Below are 19,088 nucleotides of genomic sequence, written 5' to 3'. Positions count from 1 at the left end.
TGAACAATTTTTATAAATAATTATTAAGTAAATAAATATAACACTTATTACATCAGAGCACTGCTAAGTGAGTTTTAAATGTAAACAGAATAGCACATTTTTGTTTACAGTGGTAAACAGCGATTATTATGTGCAAAGAGAATAGTAAATGAAATTGATTAAATGATAAAACAACGTGCATCAGCTTTGTAAATAAAAACAAAGCACTGTGTTTACTACTAAATAGTAAATATATTGAATTGAAATTCACTAATAATGGATGCATCATAAACTTACTAAAATAGTCAAGTTATTATTGTTGTGGAATTCAACACACTAAACAACTTTCCTTCAAAGCTTTAAATATTCCACATGCAAGAAACAAAACTATAAAAAATAATTAAATAAATAAAATTAAATGAATACATTCATAAATTATAAACTTCACGTCATCTGAAATCCTACATTTTCCCACCAACAACAGCTTAACCTTCTGCAAATATTTATATAAATATAATAGTAAACACATATAGTGTTACGGATTTGGTATTTAAATCGCTAATGTTAGTTGAATTATAAATTAAATTGTTTTATTTCCTGTGCAGTGTAGCGCGTGACGAACATTAAAGGAAAGCTAAGCCGGAAAATTAAAAATACAAGAGCACGTGCATTTAATATTTAATAAATAAATATCGCTTTTTGATTTCGAGAAAGTTCCAGAAAATTCTCACGCGCGATTTAAAATCTTATAAAAGGAGGAAAACCTCTCAGTTCATGTGATGTTAGGTAGTTTGTTGTTGTTTTAAGAGTTTGTTAAAAAAACTGCTCTTGTTGACTGTAGAGAATTCACGGATTACCTTTCTTTAAATGTTTTGAATAAAGTTCTCTTGAACATTTGAGTAGTTAAAAGATAACTACTGTGAGATATTGTTATACTGACGAATATCTGAGAAAATTTAAGCATTTTTGTAGTGATAATAATAAATTTTGTTCATTTTTCATCGGACTTGTGCATTCATTTCATAACGAACCCATATGCACGCAACAGGTTTTGGTGTCAGAAGTGGAATTTGAATGACATTTACTAAAGCATTGGAAGAACAGTTAAGGCAATTTATGGCAGCCTTTGCTGCATTTAAAGAAGAGATGAAAGACTCTGTTAAAGGAGAGATTAGATCCATTAAAGAAGAAATGAAATCGGGACAGGAATCCTTTCACGAAAAGTTGGAACCTGGTCAAGTAACTTTTAAAGAAGACATAAAAGCTGTACAAGAAAAAATTGAAGCGAAACGAAAAGAGAAATTGCCTGCATAATAGAAACCAAATTCGAGGCTATGGAAGGCAGAATAGACACAGTTGAAGACAAAGTTGGAAAAATTTAGGAAAGAGTTTCTGCAGTGGAGCAACAAATTGAAGAAAGGGTTTCTATTGTCAAAGAGCAAATCGAACAACAAATTGAAAAGAGGGTTTCTGCTGCCATCACCAAAGAAGTTGACACCTTAAAGAAATGCATAGCAACAACAGGAAGTAGTTCCGATGGATTTAAATTTTTATCTGTGCCTTCTCGCTCCTCACTAAAGTTATCCATTTATGACGGGAAGACATCCTGGCAAGTATATAAGACATAGTTCTCTATAGTGGCAGAAGCAAATGGATGGGATCCCCAGGCAAAGGCCTGTCATCTCGCCACTTCTTTGAGAGCAGACGCAGCGGATATCCTTCAGACTCTTCCCGAAAACAAAAGGCTAGATTTCGAAGCTTTGTCCAGTGCGTTGAAGCTGCACTTTGGGGAAAAGTGTTTAAAAGACTACAGTAGGCTTCAATTAAAATCCTGCCAACAGGCTATCCCATCTTGCCTTTTCGAAGTGCCCAACAGAAACAAGGAAAATCCTGCCCTTGCAATACTTCATCGACGGCATCCGAGATTCTGAAATACAGAAAGATCTACGAATGGCAGATGTTAAAGATTTGAAAAGCGCTCTGTTGTATGCCGTAAAATTCGAGGCAGCTCAGCAAGCAACTGGTACAGGTCGCTACCCAGTCAGAGCTGTACGACTCCACGAGCCAGTGGATCAATTGATGGCTTTTTTAGATGATTTATCCAGAAAAGTTGACGCTTTGATTCGGAGTAGAAGTGAAAACAAAGTGGCTCTAAGGTGTTGGAGATGTGGTTCTGAAGGTGACCTGCGACAGAATTACAGAACACCCCGGGGTACGGAAAATAAAACAAATGATTTTACCAGACAAGTCAGTGGCTTCAGATGGAACAGAAGTGAAAAAAAAAAACCAGTTCTAAAGTCCTAGAACTGCGGTGTTGACGGCCACGTGCGAAGGAACTGCTGAACACCCCAAAGCACGGAAAACATGACAAACGAGTTGAATAGACAATTAAATGCCATCGGACGAAAAAGGAGTGACAAGAAACGAAAGTGCTGAAACTGTGGAGCTGAAGGCCACGTGTGAAGGAACTGCAGAACACCCCAGAGCACGGAAATTGAGACTTTTTCCCAGCAACGACCGAGGAAACAAATGAATGACCATATCGAGGAACGGAGGTTGCCAGAGAATGAAAAACCTTGTTTTAAAGTGCTGAAGATTTCTACAGTAAGTGGCAACAGTAACGGACTGTCCATCAATGGGCACATCGATGAAGTTCCTTGCAATATGATCATTGACACAGCAGCTAATGTTACCATCATTCGGAGAGATTTAGTTCAACAATTTAAAGATAAACTTATTTGAATGCCATCCAGTGTAACCCTTCAGATTGCTTCTGGTGATAAGATCGACATAGCTGGAAAGTTAAACATGAATATCATATTTGGAAGTGCCGCCTACCATCACACAGCATATGTGGCGGATATTACAGATCCATGCATACTCGGATTGGATTTTTAAGGAAATACAATTTTTCCTTAGACTTCAAAAACAACAAACTTCTTTCAGCATCTGATGACATGACTATCCATCCTGTGAAGCGATGCTCATATGGAAACACCGACGCCTTGTCTGAAAGACCCAGCTCAGAAAGCTGCCGTAATCATACTAGGGTCGGAAAGAAACACCAGACTACCAGCCAGACTACCAGCTGTTCTCCATCCCAGATGTTCTTCGGTCGAGACCTTCGTCAGCCTTGTGACCGCCTGTTTGGTCTGCCTACGGATGCACCTTCATCACCTGAGGAATACATCCAAGATGTCCAGGCCCGGTTTGAAGTGATGCACCGTTCCACACGAAAGCGAGTCAACTTGGCGACGGAGAAAGTGAAGACCAGATACAACACGAGAGCCACTAGACATCAATTCCATGAAGGAGACAAGGTTTGGTTGTGGAATCCGATTCGACGGAAAGGACTCTGTCCGAAATTACAGTCATCTTGGGATGGTCCGTACACAGTCCTAAACAGGTTGAATGACGTCGTGGTTTGGATCTGTAAGTCTTCGAACTTTAAACATAAAGTCGTTCATTACGACAGGTTAGCTCATTAATATGGCCATAGTACGTAATGTAAATAGTGTAAGACCATGGTCCTTTCTGTTTCTAAATGTGTATTTAGTATTTAATTTGTATTTATTCGATAACACTTGCTTTATTTTAGTTATTGCATTTATTGTTTATGTTGGTTGTTATTGTAATGTAATTTTCATTATTGCATTTATGCCTTAGTTGTAAGTTTGGCTTCCTGTCCAGGGATTGTACTGCCCGGGACGTGCAGTCCTTGGGAAGGGGGCAGTGTTACGGATTTGGTATTTAAATAGCGAATCTTAGTTGAATTATAAATTAAATTGTTTTATTCCCCGTGCAGTGTAGCGCGTTATGAATATTAAAGGAAAGTTAAGCTGGAAAATTAAAAATACAAGAGCACATGCATTTAACAGTTAATAAATAAATATCTCTTTTTGATTTCAAGAAAGTTCCAGAAAGTTCTCACGCGCGATTTAAAAATCTTATAAAAGGGAGGAAAACCTCTCAATTAAGTTAGTCAGTTAGTTTGTTGTTGTTTTAAGAGTTTGTTTAGAAAACTGCTCTTGTTGACTGAAGCGAATTCGCGGATTAGCTTTCTTTAGCTGTTTTCAATTAAGTTTTATTGAACGTTTGAGTAGTTAAAAGATAACTACTGTGAGATATTGTAATACTGACAAATATCTGAGAAAATTTAAGCATTTTTGTTGTGATAATAAAAAATTTTGTTCATTTTTCATCGGACTTGTGCATTTATTTCATAACGAACCCATACGCATGCAACAATATACTATATAATAATATTAAACAGTAAAACTTTTAAAAACAAACACAGTATTTCAAAATTAAATTTTAAAAAAATCTGGCTATACTAAATTTGCACTCTTACAATTACCGAAATAAAACTCTAGGTTTGCTACAAGGAAACATACAGCCGAATACCACAACCTAATCAAAACCTCTCGCCAAGTTTGGCGCTCACCCCGATTATGGAATATTAACCATTTAACCCCTTCGCGCCGATTGTCACGTCTACGCACCAGCAACGAACACACTCACCTACCGGCCGACACGCAGGCGTGACAGAGCATTTTCCCGTTTACTACCTACTGTCACGTATTTGTGCCAGCGTCCTGGAACGTTTTTCAAACTATAATTTCTGCCACAAGATGGCACTGTATGTCCATATGGTTTCAGATACATGCACATTAGACCTTCTACTAGAAATGAGAGAAGCATGACTCACATACATGTGTTTTTGATTATATAAACAAACGGGAACTAAATGTTTCCGAATGGCATGATTTATGACGTCTCTTTAAATCGCACTTTATTCGCACGTGGTAGTTGTTTATTGTAAGCAGAAGTTTTATATGCGCTAAAGCGTTGAGTATTTCGGTTTACAGTTCAGTTTTTAGAAAATAATTATATCCTGTTAGACGTGAATTCTTTTTGTTTTTACTGTTGCAATGTCGAAGCGTCGAAAATGTTTAACAGAGCATGAAATAGCAGAAATGATGCAAAATATTTCAGATATTGATTCTGAAAGATTAACTGAAAGACATTTTCCAAAACTTTGTTCAGAAGAGACTGATAAGAAAATGAGACAACGATGCTTCGTTTGTTCAAGGAATGTAACGTAGGACTGTGTGTAGATCCCTGTTTTCAAATTTTTCATACGAAAAGAGAATTTTAAGTAATATATTTAGTTTTCAGATGTATAATGTTAAAAGTCATAAAATGGTGAGTAATTAAAATAAAATGTGTAAAATATGCATTTAAAACAAGAAATAAGGTAATTAAAGTATATATATAAAAATATCTATAAAGCATAAGCCGTTTAAATACTCTATAGAGCATTATTAAACAATGCGTTGATACTTCGGAAATTTCATGGATTTAGGCTTAGTAGCAAAAAAGCCCCCGGCCCTGGAGAGACGCTCGCGGAAGACACTGCCGGCCTCCGCAATAAGCGCGCGTTTTCGCTACCCAGCTCAAAGGGGTTAATTAAAAAAGCAAGACCTAAAAATTTTAGGCTTTTAAAACATAAATTTTGTATCATAAATACTGCCACATTTCTTCAGTGGTTTAATATATAAAAGATAAGGGAGATAAAATATTTGATCACTTTTTACTAGAAAATGCAACATACAGTCACATTTTCTGCCATACAATTTTATGCTCAATTCAAATAAATTACTAACAATGAATTTATTTTACCATAAAGATGTTTAAAAATTTTCATGATATTTATAGAATAAATACGAAAAAAATCAGATTGATTAAATAACAAAAAGCTTTATATATACAGTCAAAAGTCTTTAATCCGGACTCGTCGGGACTTCGGCGATTCCGGATTATCGATTTTTCCAGATTATAGATCATCAGTTTAAATCTGGTAAGATGGCATGCAGAAGTTATAAAATTAAAAATATGAAGCCGTAATTTATGAAATAAAGAACAATTATGATCTAAAGGGTATCAAAATTTGCAAAAAGAAAAAGCTTAATATTTATTTGTTTACTTTATTAAACATTTCTTTCAATGCGCGCATGCGTAAAGCATACCTTACGCATAGCCGAAATTAGAAAATTGCAACCAGAAAACTATTTGATTTGTATTCGTGATATTTATAATGACGAGGAATTTGATTTAAATCATGTCAAAGACGGAGTAAATCGAGATTAAATACTACATTTAGTAAGGAATTATAAGCCGAATAAAATAAAAACATCTGCCCTGAAGATAACGATAGTGCTGACAGATCAACTTCCAGTTCGTTGCACGCCACGACATCTTCCCCTGCACAGAGCAGCGTGAAATTGATAAACAGATTTCGGAATGGTTAGATAAACAAAGGATATGCCTTTATCCATTTTTTGTAGAAATTCGTTTTTTGTTTGATGGACATTGAAACATACTTTCGTTGAGAATACCGACTAATTTTTCAATCGAAATTTTTTCGTTTTCAATAACCTCCGTGTCACTTTCTTCACTATCGGAAGCGAATTATAATGAGGAGGAATTTGATTTAAATCATATCAAAGACGGAGTACATTGAGATAAAATACTACATTTAGTAAGGAATTATAAGCCAAATAAAATAAAAACATCTGCCCTGAAGATAAGGATAGTGCTGACAGATCAACTTCCAATTCATTGCACGCCATGTCGTTTCCCTTCCCCCGCAGAGCAGCGTGAAATTGATAAACATATTTCGGAATGATTAGATAATCAAAGGATATGCCTTTATCCATTTTTTGCAGCAATTCCACTTTTGGTTTAATGGACTTCGAAGCGTACTTTCGCTTTGTAGATCCTTTACATATTAGTAAATATATATCGGAAATTCTATTTGACATAAAGTTCAAGCTTACCTTTATAAAATTGCTGTAACAGTCTGCAAAAAATAATAAGCCGGATCCAATTCGAAGATTAAGGAACAACGCAATCTGAAACATTACCTGAATTAGATAATTTCAGCTTAGCTTATACCGTCCGTTATACATTAAACGTGCTTGCGTAAATGTATTATGCGCATGCGCACACGCATATTCGCAGCCGTTAAGGTCTTACGCGCATGCGTCAAAGCGACGCATGCGCAGAAAGTTTGTAGATTTGAGGTCCGGATTATAGATCATTCCGGATTATGGGTGTCCGAATTAACGACTTTTGACTGTACAATAAAGTTAACAGACCTATCTGCATCCCAACGGAGTACGAGACCAAGAAGGGAAGGAGCAGAATAGCGATTTCCAAGTAATTGAGGATCTCCCACAATGAGCAATTTTACTGTATCTCCAGCACCTTTAGAGAACTTTGGCCAAATGAGTAGTGGTGAGAGAGAATATTCAAACCACTCAAACATGGTAAGAACAAACATGAAAAATACTGTTATTCTCAAGGAATTCCTAAAATAAAAACAATAATTAATAAAATAACAAAAATAATGTAAAAAATGTAGCAAAATGAAAAAAAATTTTACATTTTTTACCAAACATACATTAAAAAATTCTAAGTAATCTGCCGAAGTTACACTACATAAGTTATTAACATAAAAATATTTAAGAGTTAATATTAATTCAGAGTTTATAAGCTTCAAAGCTATTCTACTGCAGATTACATTTTCTACATTTAGTAATATTTATGTTAATATAAGATGATCTAGATGATGTTGACACGCAGACACATTAAGAAATAGCTACAATCATGGCCAAGTTAGCACCTTTCTATCCAAAAGTTTTTGAGATGAGACATGACACAGTTAATAATCACAATGTGCATGTCTTTCTTTATCACCTATATGAATTTTAACATCATTATGAAAATGAAAATGATGATAGATAAGCAACAACATGCTGGCAGGGCAGCAGAAATATGATATTCTAAAATGAAAACCCAATTCAGAATTGTTTATTTTTGGTTATTATCATAACTTAAGTTTAAGCTTTGGTCCCCAAATTTTGAAATTACTATCGGCTGAAGCATTACATAAGCAAAAGCATCATTAACATTATATAAAATATATACGACATGGATTAATTTTGAAATGATGCAGTTTACAGTGACTTATTATAAGCAGTTACTATTTTGGAGACAGAAATAGGAAGTAACCAAGTTAAAATGAAGAAATACGAAGCTACTACAAATTAAAACTAGAATTTTAATTTTCATGTCTGGGGAGAGGGCAAGCTTATGCATTGTACAGTGCGATTCTTGGACATGGCACTAACATATAACTCCTTAGCAAGCTCTCAAGCAGTTGCATACTAATGTTTTTCCATAAGTTTTCACAGGCGGGTCTCATCAACATCAGTAGTAATATTTAGTAGTAGGCTAGAGTGCTCTGCTTCTTAAATGTCATATTCCTTGTTTTTGAACTTTCGAAACCAAACCTTCACAGTATCATATGATACAACATTAGTATCCAAAGTTGTACACATGATTTGGTGACATTCTGTTGCTGACATTTTGCAACAGAGCTGGATGTAAATGATGGTTCTAATCTGATAGCGTAATAGTTCCATTTCAGACACTTTAATAATATTTTTTTACAAATTCCACAACACAGTATTCTTAAGCAAGTCTCTTTCTTTCAAATGACAAAAATTGTTTGACAAAATATGATTAAACATGCCAACACGAACTGTCTGCAAAGACGATATTTGCAGTGGCGGGAAACTTTCATTAAAAACTTGATATTTCCAATGTTAAAAGATAAAAAGTTAGCTTTGATTATCAATTATTGCTATCCTAGAGTTTGTAATCCTATCAAAAAGTGAATCAGTTTTTAAATATTGCAATGAAAATTTACTAAATTTACAGAAGGCAATTAACGAACAGAAAATATTAATTCATTATGAAGCTTAACATTGCACAAGTGATTTGCCTATAAACTCTCTAGAGAAGTCTTTTTTTCTTTTACTCTCCAGTATTTCAGATGTGCTCATAGCTTAAGGCATCACATTATTTAAATCCTAAAGGTGTTACTATAGTTAACCCAGTCATTAGCTTAAACTTTCCTTGGAAAAATATTCAATTTTGACGTTGGATATGTGGATACTTTTGCAAAGCATGTGACATTGGCAAAAAAAATAACTTGTGGAAATCACCTAGGAAACTGGAATTACTTTATCAAAAATCTTTTTAAAACAACTACAAAGTTATCTATTCATTGCATAAAATAAAATGTGAAGATAAACTATCATTATTCTGTATTTTCCTTCACACAAAAACCAGTATATAAATTTGAAACTTAAACAGTTATTGTTTAAACTTCTGATAAAATAAGGGGGAAAGTGCAGAATCACCCACTGCTTGGTACGTTTTTAAGAACTGCATACACTTGTTATCCATGTACACATCAACCTATTTTCACTTCAAAAAACATCCCACAATTGCACAAAAATGGCATTGCGCACTCCCTTTATCCACGTACACGTCGAACTATTTTCACTTAAAAAGTCAAAGAAAATTGACATAAATCCAATTCTTCTTACTTGCAAAAAGTGCCAAACAAATAAGTGGGCAATTCTGCACATTACCTCTTCAATTTATTCATTTATGTTGAATACTTCGTCTACACATTCTGATGATTATTTTTTTTTTTCTATCGCTCATTCGATTCCTACTTTTTTGTTGACTTTCCTGTGTTATTGCATCAATACTACCTAGGCTGGCTAAATCACCACTCATATTTCTCCATCCATACTTCAGTGTGAAAAACATTTTCTCCCCTTTTTTTATATTTTACGATACGTGGATACAAGAAATAAGTTTATTAAAGCTCAATGTATTATGAAATCAACAATCAGAATTTTTCAGTCTTGCAGGAAGTGCAAGCTTTTGATTTCAATCCAGACTTTAACAATTCACTGCACTGTAAATGAGTTTCTTCTGAAGCAGCATGAGTGCTTTATAATTAAGTAATATTTTTGGAGAGTGCAGATGTGTGGTAATACAGGTTTAATGTCAAAGTTTTCGAGAAAATAAATTGGTACTTCCTTGTAACTGTTCCTCCCTCGCACTAGTCACATCATGCCAAGAGCCCTTTTTAACCTTGGTCTGTATCAAAGGGTCAACAGGGAACCATTTGGTGATGGTTTGTGAGGAGCTGAATAAAGCTGCTGCTTTGGTGCAGTGCATTAACATAATTTTGGGGTTTTCTTCTGCAAAGGATCCATTGGCGGCGGTGTGAATTTATTCGCCAATGGCTAATTGACCATGCTTTTAGCGGTGTATAGTTAAGTTGCAAGATATTTAGCATATGGAAGCGATGATTTTAGCGGTGTACAGTCAAGTTATAAGATATTTAACATATAGAAGTAAAATAAATAGGTTAACCATGACATTTAGAGAGTTAACCCGGGAGGACGAGCACTGTATTATGTAACACGAGAACGCGCCTCGCAATTAAATGATGTACATATGCATGTGTGTATTACGTACTGAGTAATGATCACTTTTACGCTGATGAAAAAGTGAAATTTATTCCATAACTATTTTAATCACACTTAATTTACATAATTTTAGTTAATCTTAATTTAAATAGTAAAACGCATTTTATTCAAAACACCTGAAAAGTTCACCTTTTCTACCAAATTCAAATATTAAATATAATTTTACAAAACTATTTTTTTTAGTACAAATAATGATAACCGGGAGTACAATGCTCAACCTTCCACTCAAACATTAACACTCTGCACTATCCAGGCTAACAAGGTTAGTCATCGAAACAAACCTGTATTTTTTCGACAGATTATTCATTTCCATTTTTCGGATTTGTTCCCACTATATTTCAAACAAACGAGATTAAATTCTTTGGTATTTTAAAAGCCTTTTGAGCATAAACAGCCCATTTTAAATTAAAAGAAACAAACACTCTTAAACGTAGAAACATCGTGAACTTCAAAATGACACAATTGAAGTAGTAGTTCGTTTTGCCCCTTTGCTACAGGACCGAAATATGAAATTAGGATTTTAAAATTAAAGTTTCATTGAAATACATTAATCAAAATATTTCATGGTATATTTCTAGTTTACATGCGCATAAGATGTTCTTAACCAGATATTTTACCTGGATTAGATCTAGATATTATGGCAGCCGCAAAGATGTTTAATATGTAGCCGTAATTTTTGTTTCCCTGTTAAATATTCGTAAGCTGCTAGTACACAGAAAAGTGAAATTTTGCTGAAAGTTATGAAAGTAATCGTCGTAATTTAACATTTAGTTTAGCTAAAATACATTTAAATTTATCTTTTTATGCTAACTTAGGTTAAATGGCAGAATATAAATCATATAAATCATCAGTTGGGCCAACGAATTTAGTGAGTCACGCTCACCAGATTGTACCGGTAAAAAATTTATTTTCTTTTTAAAAAAATTTTTGTTAGTTCTGTCAAGCACTTTCTGCTTAACAAATGTGGGTATTTCCTTCTCCGTATGTCAAAGATAAAATGAAACTTTGCACCTCTCTTATCATATGTTGTATGGAGATAAGCCCTAATAACAAACTTAAAAAAAATTTCACTGATATATTTTTACTCATAATGCAATATACTCGTCAGCATCTCTTAAAATATTAATTATGGTTATTACTAGTAATGATCCATTGCAGGATACAACCAATTTTTTACAGGTGATTCTTGCAAATTATGTTTTTAATTCCTATTTAATTCTTAAGCTTCACCAAATTTTTTACAGTTGATTCCTGCAAATATGCTTTTTATTTTTATTCTTACTTAGCTTTTTATATATTCTCTCTAAGGAATTAACATAAATTAAAAGTTCTTATCTGTGCATTTATAAGTTTGTTTGCCTCTGACTGGAAGAAAGCTCAGTTCAGTACATTTAAACCTATTTTGAGGATTTTGAGTAATAATGAATTGATTGTTATCTTTATTCTGAATTTTTAGCATTTACCATTGTTAAATTTTTATCTGTATAAAAATTGCAGATTTTTATTGTCATATTAATGTGATTAAAATTTTAATTTTTGAATAGACTGTTGCATCTAGTATGTTACATTGGGCACGCCTAGTTATTGGAGGACTTGCACTTCCCCTTGTTTTTCCTTGGCTGGTTTATAATTTATATAAGTCTCATTTCAAACATAAAATCTTTCGAAACCGCTCTCTTGAAGATAAAGTAGTTTTAATAACTGGAGCAAGTTCTGGCATAGGAGAAGGTTTGTAATAATATTCACATTCTTTTAAATCAGACTAACTTTTCTTATGTATGAAATTACTGTTTACTGCAATAAGTTTGAAATGTAAATTAGATAATCATTAATAATGATCAAAATTCTTATTTAGGTTGAAAAAGTGATTTCGGTACATTCTGATTATCCTTATCCCCACTGAAATATGGCAAACAAGTTGCTGACTTTAAAGAGAAATGTTTGGTTGAAAATGTTTGAAAATATGCAAAATACTTGCCTCGTGACTTAAGTGAAAATATATCGATGTGTACATGGGCAAAGTAAAGGGAGTGCGCAATGCAAGTTTGTGCAATGCTGGGATTTTTTTTAAGTGAAAAGGTTGACGTGTACATGGATAAAGTTAAAAGAGTGCGCAATGTCATTTTTGTGCAATTCTGGAATTTTTTTTTAAAGTGAAAATAGGTCGACGTGCACATGGATAAAGTCAAAGGAGTGCGCAATGCCATTTTTGTGCAATTCGGGGTTTTTTTTTAAGTGAAAATAAATCGATGTGTACATGGATACCAAATTTATGCAATTGTTTGTCTTGTTATTTTGGCTTTGTGTAGCGGCGATTTTTGCGCCAAAATAACGAGTCAAAGAATTGCACAAAATCGGTATCCATGTGCCGCCAAAAATCGCCAAGGGGTTCCGTAGACTATACTTTTACCAATGTTTTCTTTCCCAATCGTTCTAAAGTGTACTGAAACTTCAGGTTAATCATACCACCAGCAGGCATTTTATGGTGTAAAGCACAAAATAAGCAACATACTATTTCTTAACTAATATCCAACACATAAATAAGCCCTTACAAATCCCATTAGTCAGATTCACTGCAGTCATGCAACTAATCGCGTCATAATAGGGTTTCAACTATTCAGTTACCATAAATGAAACAATAACTTGATGATAATCCAAGGGGTACCCTAAAATATAGACTAACCAAAAGTAGTTCTTATTGACTTTTTTTGGTAAGTGTAATTATGCTAATCAATTTTCTTGTGATGCTCCAGTCAATTTATGTACTTTTTTGTGAAATGATTCATTTTTCTTTCGGATTCCATATAGCTCACGGATTCCATATATTCATATATATCATATAGATTCTTTTGGATTCCATATATTCATATAGATCATATATCATATAGATTCTTTCGGATTCCATATATTCATATAGATATATATTTTATGTGAAGCTCACTATAGCAGTGTTTCACTCTAATTCTGTAATTGGGAAATTTTTATCCCGATTGCTGTCAGTCAGCACTTACTTATTTTTTCCTCTCTTTTCTCTGACTGGATCTGAAAGATTGGTTAGTCCAAGTCTTTATTTTCTTTGTAATCTGTTTTTTTCTTTGGAGTTGACTTGCCATGTAATTGAGTAAATAAAATGATTTTGCCCTTATTTACTCAACCATAAAACATTTATACAATTAACAAATGATTACATTATTTTTATACCACCTTTTAAAAGTATAATTTTTTGAAAGCAGTAATTATTATTTATTTATCCTTTACTTGCTCTGCCATTAAACGGCATTGTAGGTTGGTTATACCTTCGCGGTTGCTGCCAGTCTTCACTTGCTTACTTTTTTTCTGTCTTTTCTCCGACTGGATCTGGGCCCACCAGCGGCCGATCGGTAAAATTGCTGAACACTGGTAGTTCGATCCGAGGTTTGAATCCCGCAAACGGGCTGGCTTCGTGTGCGTTTTCAAGGTTTTCCCCATGTGTAACGTGTATACGAGCCAGTTTTCCTTAGAAAGTCCTCCACGAACGCATCCCTCCCCTTAGTCAGATAGCGCTCGTGTGCTTTGCCATAACTCAACATAACATACACTGACTGGATCTGGAAGATTTATGGATTAGTCTAATAGTCTTTATTTTCTTTGTAATCTGTTTCTTCTTTGGAGTTGACTTGCCATTTAATAGAGTAAATAAAATGCTTTTGCCCTCATTTACTCAACCATAAAACATTTATACAAGTAACAAATGATTACATTATAAAATATTTTTGCAATACATACCATATTTACAGTATGGCATCTTGTTATCTATAAGTCCCATTTGTCAGAATGTTTTCTTTTACATATATTTGTTTCTGATTAAACCTTTTTATTAATATGGGTTATTATTTCTTTCACTCTCCTCCAAAGTTAGTCCTCTGATGATGACTGAGGCAGAGCAGACACATGACGACCAATCACATTTCAAGTGTGCTGAATCGGTAAAAGATCAGGGGACTTTTCAGACCATGAAAGCAATGGGGCATGCTGCAAGGCTTGTTGGCTAATGAATTGCCGGAAAATACCATTTTGCAGCCACTGAAAGTAAAGTAGCACGACTGGCTGTAGTGTTTCAACGGATCATGCTGTCAGCATGCCTCCGACAAAGAATATATATTATATGTCGCGAAGGAGGAAAATGTTGGCCAGGTCTGGTACATCACAGAGAGGGAAATTCTTGCCAACAGGTTCTGTCGCCAAATCCATTGGCGAATTTTTCCTCTTCTTTCAAGCAGCGTAGAAGACGAACTGATTTACATTACGTCTGTGGAGCCTTTCCTTCTTTACATAGATGTTCTTTGCCTCTGATGCATAACAGGGGTGACCTGCTATCGTGACTGATGATACTCCAAATTATTAGACCACATTGACGAGCAGTGTGGCATTTAGCAATAGTAGTTGGATTAGCTGTGTCTCCACTGCACCTCCAGGCCCTTAACCGATGATGATCATCAGACATACAAAACCAAGATTCATCATTGAATACCACATTGTGCCACTGAGATGTCCACGTGGATCATTAATGACACCATCACAGTCTTTTGTGTCAATGGCAGTCTTCACGCATCCAAACGTTGGGAAACTGTTCTCTCCAATACTGGAGCAACCAAAGCTCCATGCACGTTCTGCAGTGTCCATAGTAGTCAATTGTGAAGCTGCCACTACTTTTCTTCATGTGCATCATTCTGTGCATTCTCTAGTGCATCTAGATAGACCTGGTCTTTCGCAACTGTTACCTTTTACTGGGTTACTGGGTGGTGAAAGGAAGTTTTAATTGCCGTCTTGCTTTGCACTTTCTTTTGTGAATGCTGGGGATGTTGAATAAATGAGTTTCTTTCAGGTGGAAAGGCATCTTAAAATTCATCTTAAAGGGCAGCTTGATTCTTATCTCTTGTTTTTCTGCTTGTTAGCTGTTGGTCGAATTTTGGTTTCTCATGCTCACCGTGTACAACTGTCAACAGTTCTTTGTACGTCTCTGCTTCGGTTTGTTGGGGGTGTGAAGTTTTTCAGCAATATAAGAAGAAAAATTCTTGTGTTGGTTAAGTTTAATTTTATGTTCAGTTTTTTGGCCTATAGTTTTTTAGTGAGTGGAGAAACTGAGTTTTCTTGAGAACTTATAAATGTGTTGAAGTGAGTTACATTGGAGTTTTCTGTGATGTGAGCTTAGAAAAAAAGAGATTATGGGTCATTTGTCCAACTACGGGCTTTCCCCGCTGCGGGTTGCCTCTGCAAGTGGGCTGGGGCTGCGTTTTCCCGACTGGAGGTTGCTTGAAAGAAGATTCGCCTACTGAAGTGGCAGAACGAGTTTTTTCTCACAAGGGGCCCTAATTGACAATCTGCTTAAAAGAGGGCAAAATTTAGTCCGAGATGATTAAGCAATTTAATGCAAGATGCAAAGTCAAATTAACTGTGAGATTTTAGCACAGATTGTTTTCACCTCATCTGCATCTCGTGATCATTCCTTCCGATCTCGAAACTGGTGTGAACTCATAGTGAACCGAGCTATTAAATACTCTTGATCAGTATCCATCATTTTGTGTTTTTGATGAAAAGGGCAATTTAGTGTGAGATAATTTTACATAGACTTTTCACCCTACCTGTACACAAAACTGGTGTGAAAAGCTCATAGTGAACCCAGCCATTAAATATTCTTAATCTGTATCCGGCAATTTGCTCGGTTTGGGTTTCTGTGGAGAATTCCTAGGCGCCCAAAGGAAATAAGCGGAGTGATCTGTTGAACTATTTAAATTTCTTGAATATTCAGTCGATGATAGCAATCCCCAGTAATAGAAGTTTGATATATGAACTTCATCCTGCGAGTGATTATTTTTTCTCTGTCTTTTCAATTTAAACCATGACTAAGTAATGATAAATTATATTAATATACAAGAATTACGTAATGATGAGTTATATTAATTTACATGAAGTGAATAGAAGAATTAAATAATGATCAGTTATATTAATATACATGTAAATGAAATGATTTGAAGATTTAAGTAATGACAAGTTATTTTAATGTATCTGTAAACAAATGATTAGAAAATCTGTTTAACCATTTAAATTGCGAGTTCTGGATTTGTTTAAAAAAAATATAGCATACTTACTATTAATCTGAGTGTAATTTTTGGAATGACATATATGTTATTTTACATCTTAAGGTTAATTTTGTAGAATGTTGATCATTTTATCATACTATCTGAATTTAATCTAGAATTAATAAATGTGTTTTGATTTGTATATTTTATGTTTCATTTGTTATTTTGTGTTACCTTACTTGGGTCTGTCTAGTCACTCCGTTTGTTTGAGCCGTATAATTATTTGAAAGTTTGATTTTGGTTAAATTGTAATGATTTTTAGGTGCTAGGACTGTATTTAAACTCTAGAATTTTTTTTTTTTTTTTTTTTTTTTTTTTTTTTTTTTTTTTTTAAGGGGAACTGACAGATTGAGGTATGAGTATTTTTTCTCTGGTGTTTGTGAGGTTTTTGAATTAATGAAACTGATCTTAGTTGCTCTTGAGTCAATATAATAAATGACTGAATGTGTAGTGTAAGTGAATTGAAGTAATAATTTTGTTTGAGAGATAGCATACTATTTTAACCTGAGTGCCAGCGAAGACTTATTCCTCTTTATTTCTCAGGTTAAGTTTTATTAAGTGTGAATCTGCATCTGATTGAGTTAAGTGATTCTAAGAAATAGTTTTAAATGTAAAGTGGGTTAGATCAATCATACAATTCCTCCCCTTCACAGCTTAGGATTTTAGTTTCAGACTATTTTGAGAAGAATTTATTATTCTTTATGTTAGTTTTTGTCTGGCAGCAAAAGGAAAGTTAAGTCAGGAAAATTTTATTACAACCCTTGAATTTTCATGATTTAATAGGGCTGAATCATCATGGTGTTGCATTTGGGTTATATATTTCTGGAAGTATATCCCTTTGTAAACAATTATTGAATGTAACATGATAGATAAAGCTTGCAGTTTAGCTTGCATCTATTCAAGGGAAAACGTTGGCTTAGTACTTGCCATATGGGTAATTTTAGTTTTGGAAATGGTTTGAGAATCAAGGTTTTCTTATTCTTCAAAGTATGATAAAAATATAGAGAGAGTAGAAAATCAAAGATTAATTGTGCAGTTTGCAATGAATATACTATCTTGAATGATTATGATCATTGAAAACTCAGCTGTTATCAGCAATACCAAATCTTAAGTCAGGAACCATCTACTGTGAGTTTCAGTTGGACAGTTGGTAGGTGGACTGTCTAGTGTTTGCTCTACCTTATGGGTTTCAGAAGCCAAAATATATCTTCTCATTACATGACACCGTGTTAAGCATTTTGTATGGGTCATAGAACATCCAGTTTAGAAAATGTTTTGAGAATTGAGGTTTTCTTATTTTTCAAAGTATATTAAAAATATAGAGAGAGTAGAAAATCAAAGACTAACTGTGCAGTTTGCAATGAATATGCTGTCTTGAATGATTGTGATCATTGAAAACTTGGCTCTAATCGACAATACCAACTCTGAACTCGGGAACCACCTACTGTGAGATTCAGTTAGACAGTTGGTTAGCTGGACTGTCTGGTGTTTGCTTTACCATATGGGTTTCAGAAGCCAAACTGTTCTTCTCATTACATGCCACCATTTTAAGCATTTTGTATAGGCCATAGAACATTAGGATTGGGCCATCTATGATTGGAATGTGTTGCAATTCCAACTGCATCACTCTGGTAGGCTAGTATATGAATGGTACCAGACCTAAGAAGCCATGGGTCCAGTATGCTAAGTTCCAAATTTATGAGGTCGGGATAACTATGTGTGTTTGAGATGTTTACTTCTGCAATACATGGGTACTTTTACCAAACATTCTCACTGCATCTAAGTACTGGGCTTTTGAATGTAATGACTCACTGCATCAAATTGAAGACCTTGGGGGAAAAAGCATTTATGTCCTTTTTTGTGAAAATTGAAGTAATAATGCTGTATAGTGCGGAAATAATAAGAATAACTTTTACATTATGAATCACTTCAGGAGCAAAAGTATATATGTCCGTAATTGGAACTGAAGAAAGATTTTGTGTACTGGAGAAAAACAATTTTTCTCTACACATCAAAAGTAAAGAAGCATTTGTATTCAACTTCCTTTATCAAACAAACTTATTCATGTCCATTCTTGTCTTTTGTAATGATGACCTTGTAATGCTTCATCCATCAGTTCTACAGTAGTAGTAGCGAACGTGGAAACTGTGATTCCGATGCAGGCTGAATTCAGTTTTTTGGCAAGAAGCAGAATCAAATGAAGAATCTGCAATGTTATGAAAGTTTAAAGAGCAATCACACGTGCGTTAGGACCTGACTATTAGTGCGAATGTTTTCAGTGTTTTTCTTTGATCTCTGCTAGTGGAAAATGATGAATTCTCAATTTTAATGAACTTCAGAATTATAATACCTAAAATCATTATCTTCCCAGTCTTGTAACATTTTTGCCTATGATGTGCCAAAATTCTTGTATGGGAAAAAGAGGGATCTTCATTCATTGCCTCTTACTCTTATTGAGAACATTATTTGCAAGTCGGGCAATATATTGGTGTGTAAGTTTGTATAAACATCTTTGCTTTATTTAACAGCATTAGAAAAAAATAGGTTCATAAAGTAAGAGGAGATTTGG

General features: G+C 34.3%; 2 protein-coding genes across 6 annotated transcripts in view; one reads left to right on the top strand and one right to left on the bottom strand.

Moving 5' to 3' along the window:
- Positions 1-10,847, bottom strand: part of Mppe (Metallophosphoesterase) — a 54,776-nt gene extending 43,929 nt beyond the window's left edge. For both annotated transcript variants that reach the window (XM_035352143.2, XM_035352145.2), the window contains exons 1-2: positions 10,682-10,847; positions 7,140-7,352 (exon numbers count right to left, since the gene is read on the bottom strand). In XM_035352143.2, the coding sequence (XP_035208034.1) occupies positions 7,140-7,352; positions 10,682-10,713 (245 nt within the window). In that variant the 5' untranslated portion in view covers positions 10,714-10,847. The remainder of the gene's footprint in view (positions 1-7,139; positions 7,353-10,681) is intronic.
- LOC118182762 (dehydrogenase/reductase SDR family protein 7-like) overlaps positions 1-19,088 on the top strand; it is a 104,335-nt gene that overhangs the window by 59,739 nt on the left and 25,508 nt on the right. Inside the window, exons 1-2 of one of the 4 annotated variants that reach the window (XM_035352142.1) lie at positions 11,126-11,146; positions 11,945-12,128. In XM_035352142.1, the coding sequence (XP_035208033.1) occupies positions 11,141-11,146; positions 11,945-12,128 (190 nt within the window). In that variant the 5' untranslated portion in view covers positions 11,126-11,140. The other 3 variants (XM_035352139.1, XM_035352141.2, XM_085825694.1) reach the window with 3 other exon arrangements.

This window comes from Stegodyphus dumicola, chromosome 10 (assembly GCF_044657685.1).
Source record: "Stegodyphus dumicola isolate Sdum_Otavi_A_Nest chromosome 10, ASM4465768v1".
NCBI lineage: Eukaryota > Metazoa > Arthropoda > Arachnida > Araneae > Eresidae > Stegodyphus > Stegodyphus dumicola.
Note: the sequence above shows the minus strand (reverse complement) of the source record. Positions and strands in the feature narration are given on the sequence as shown.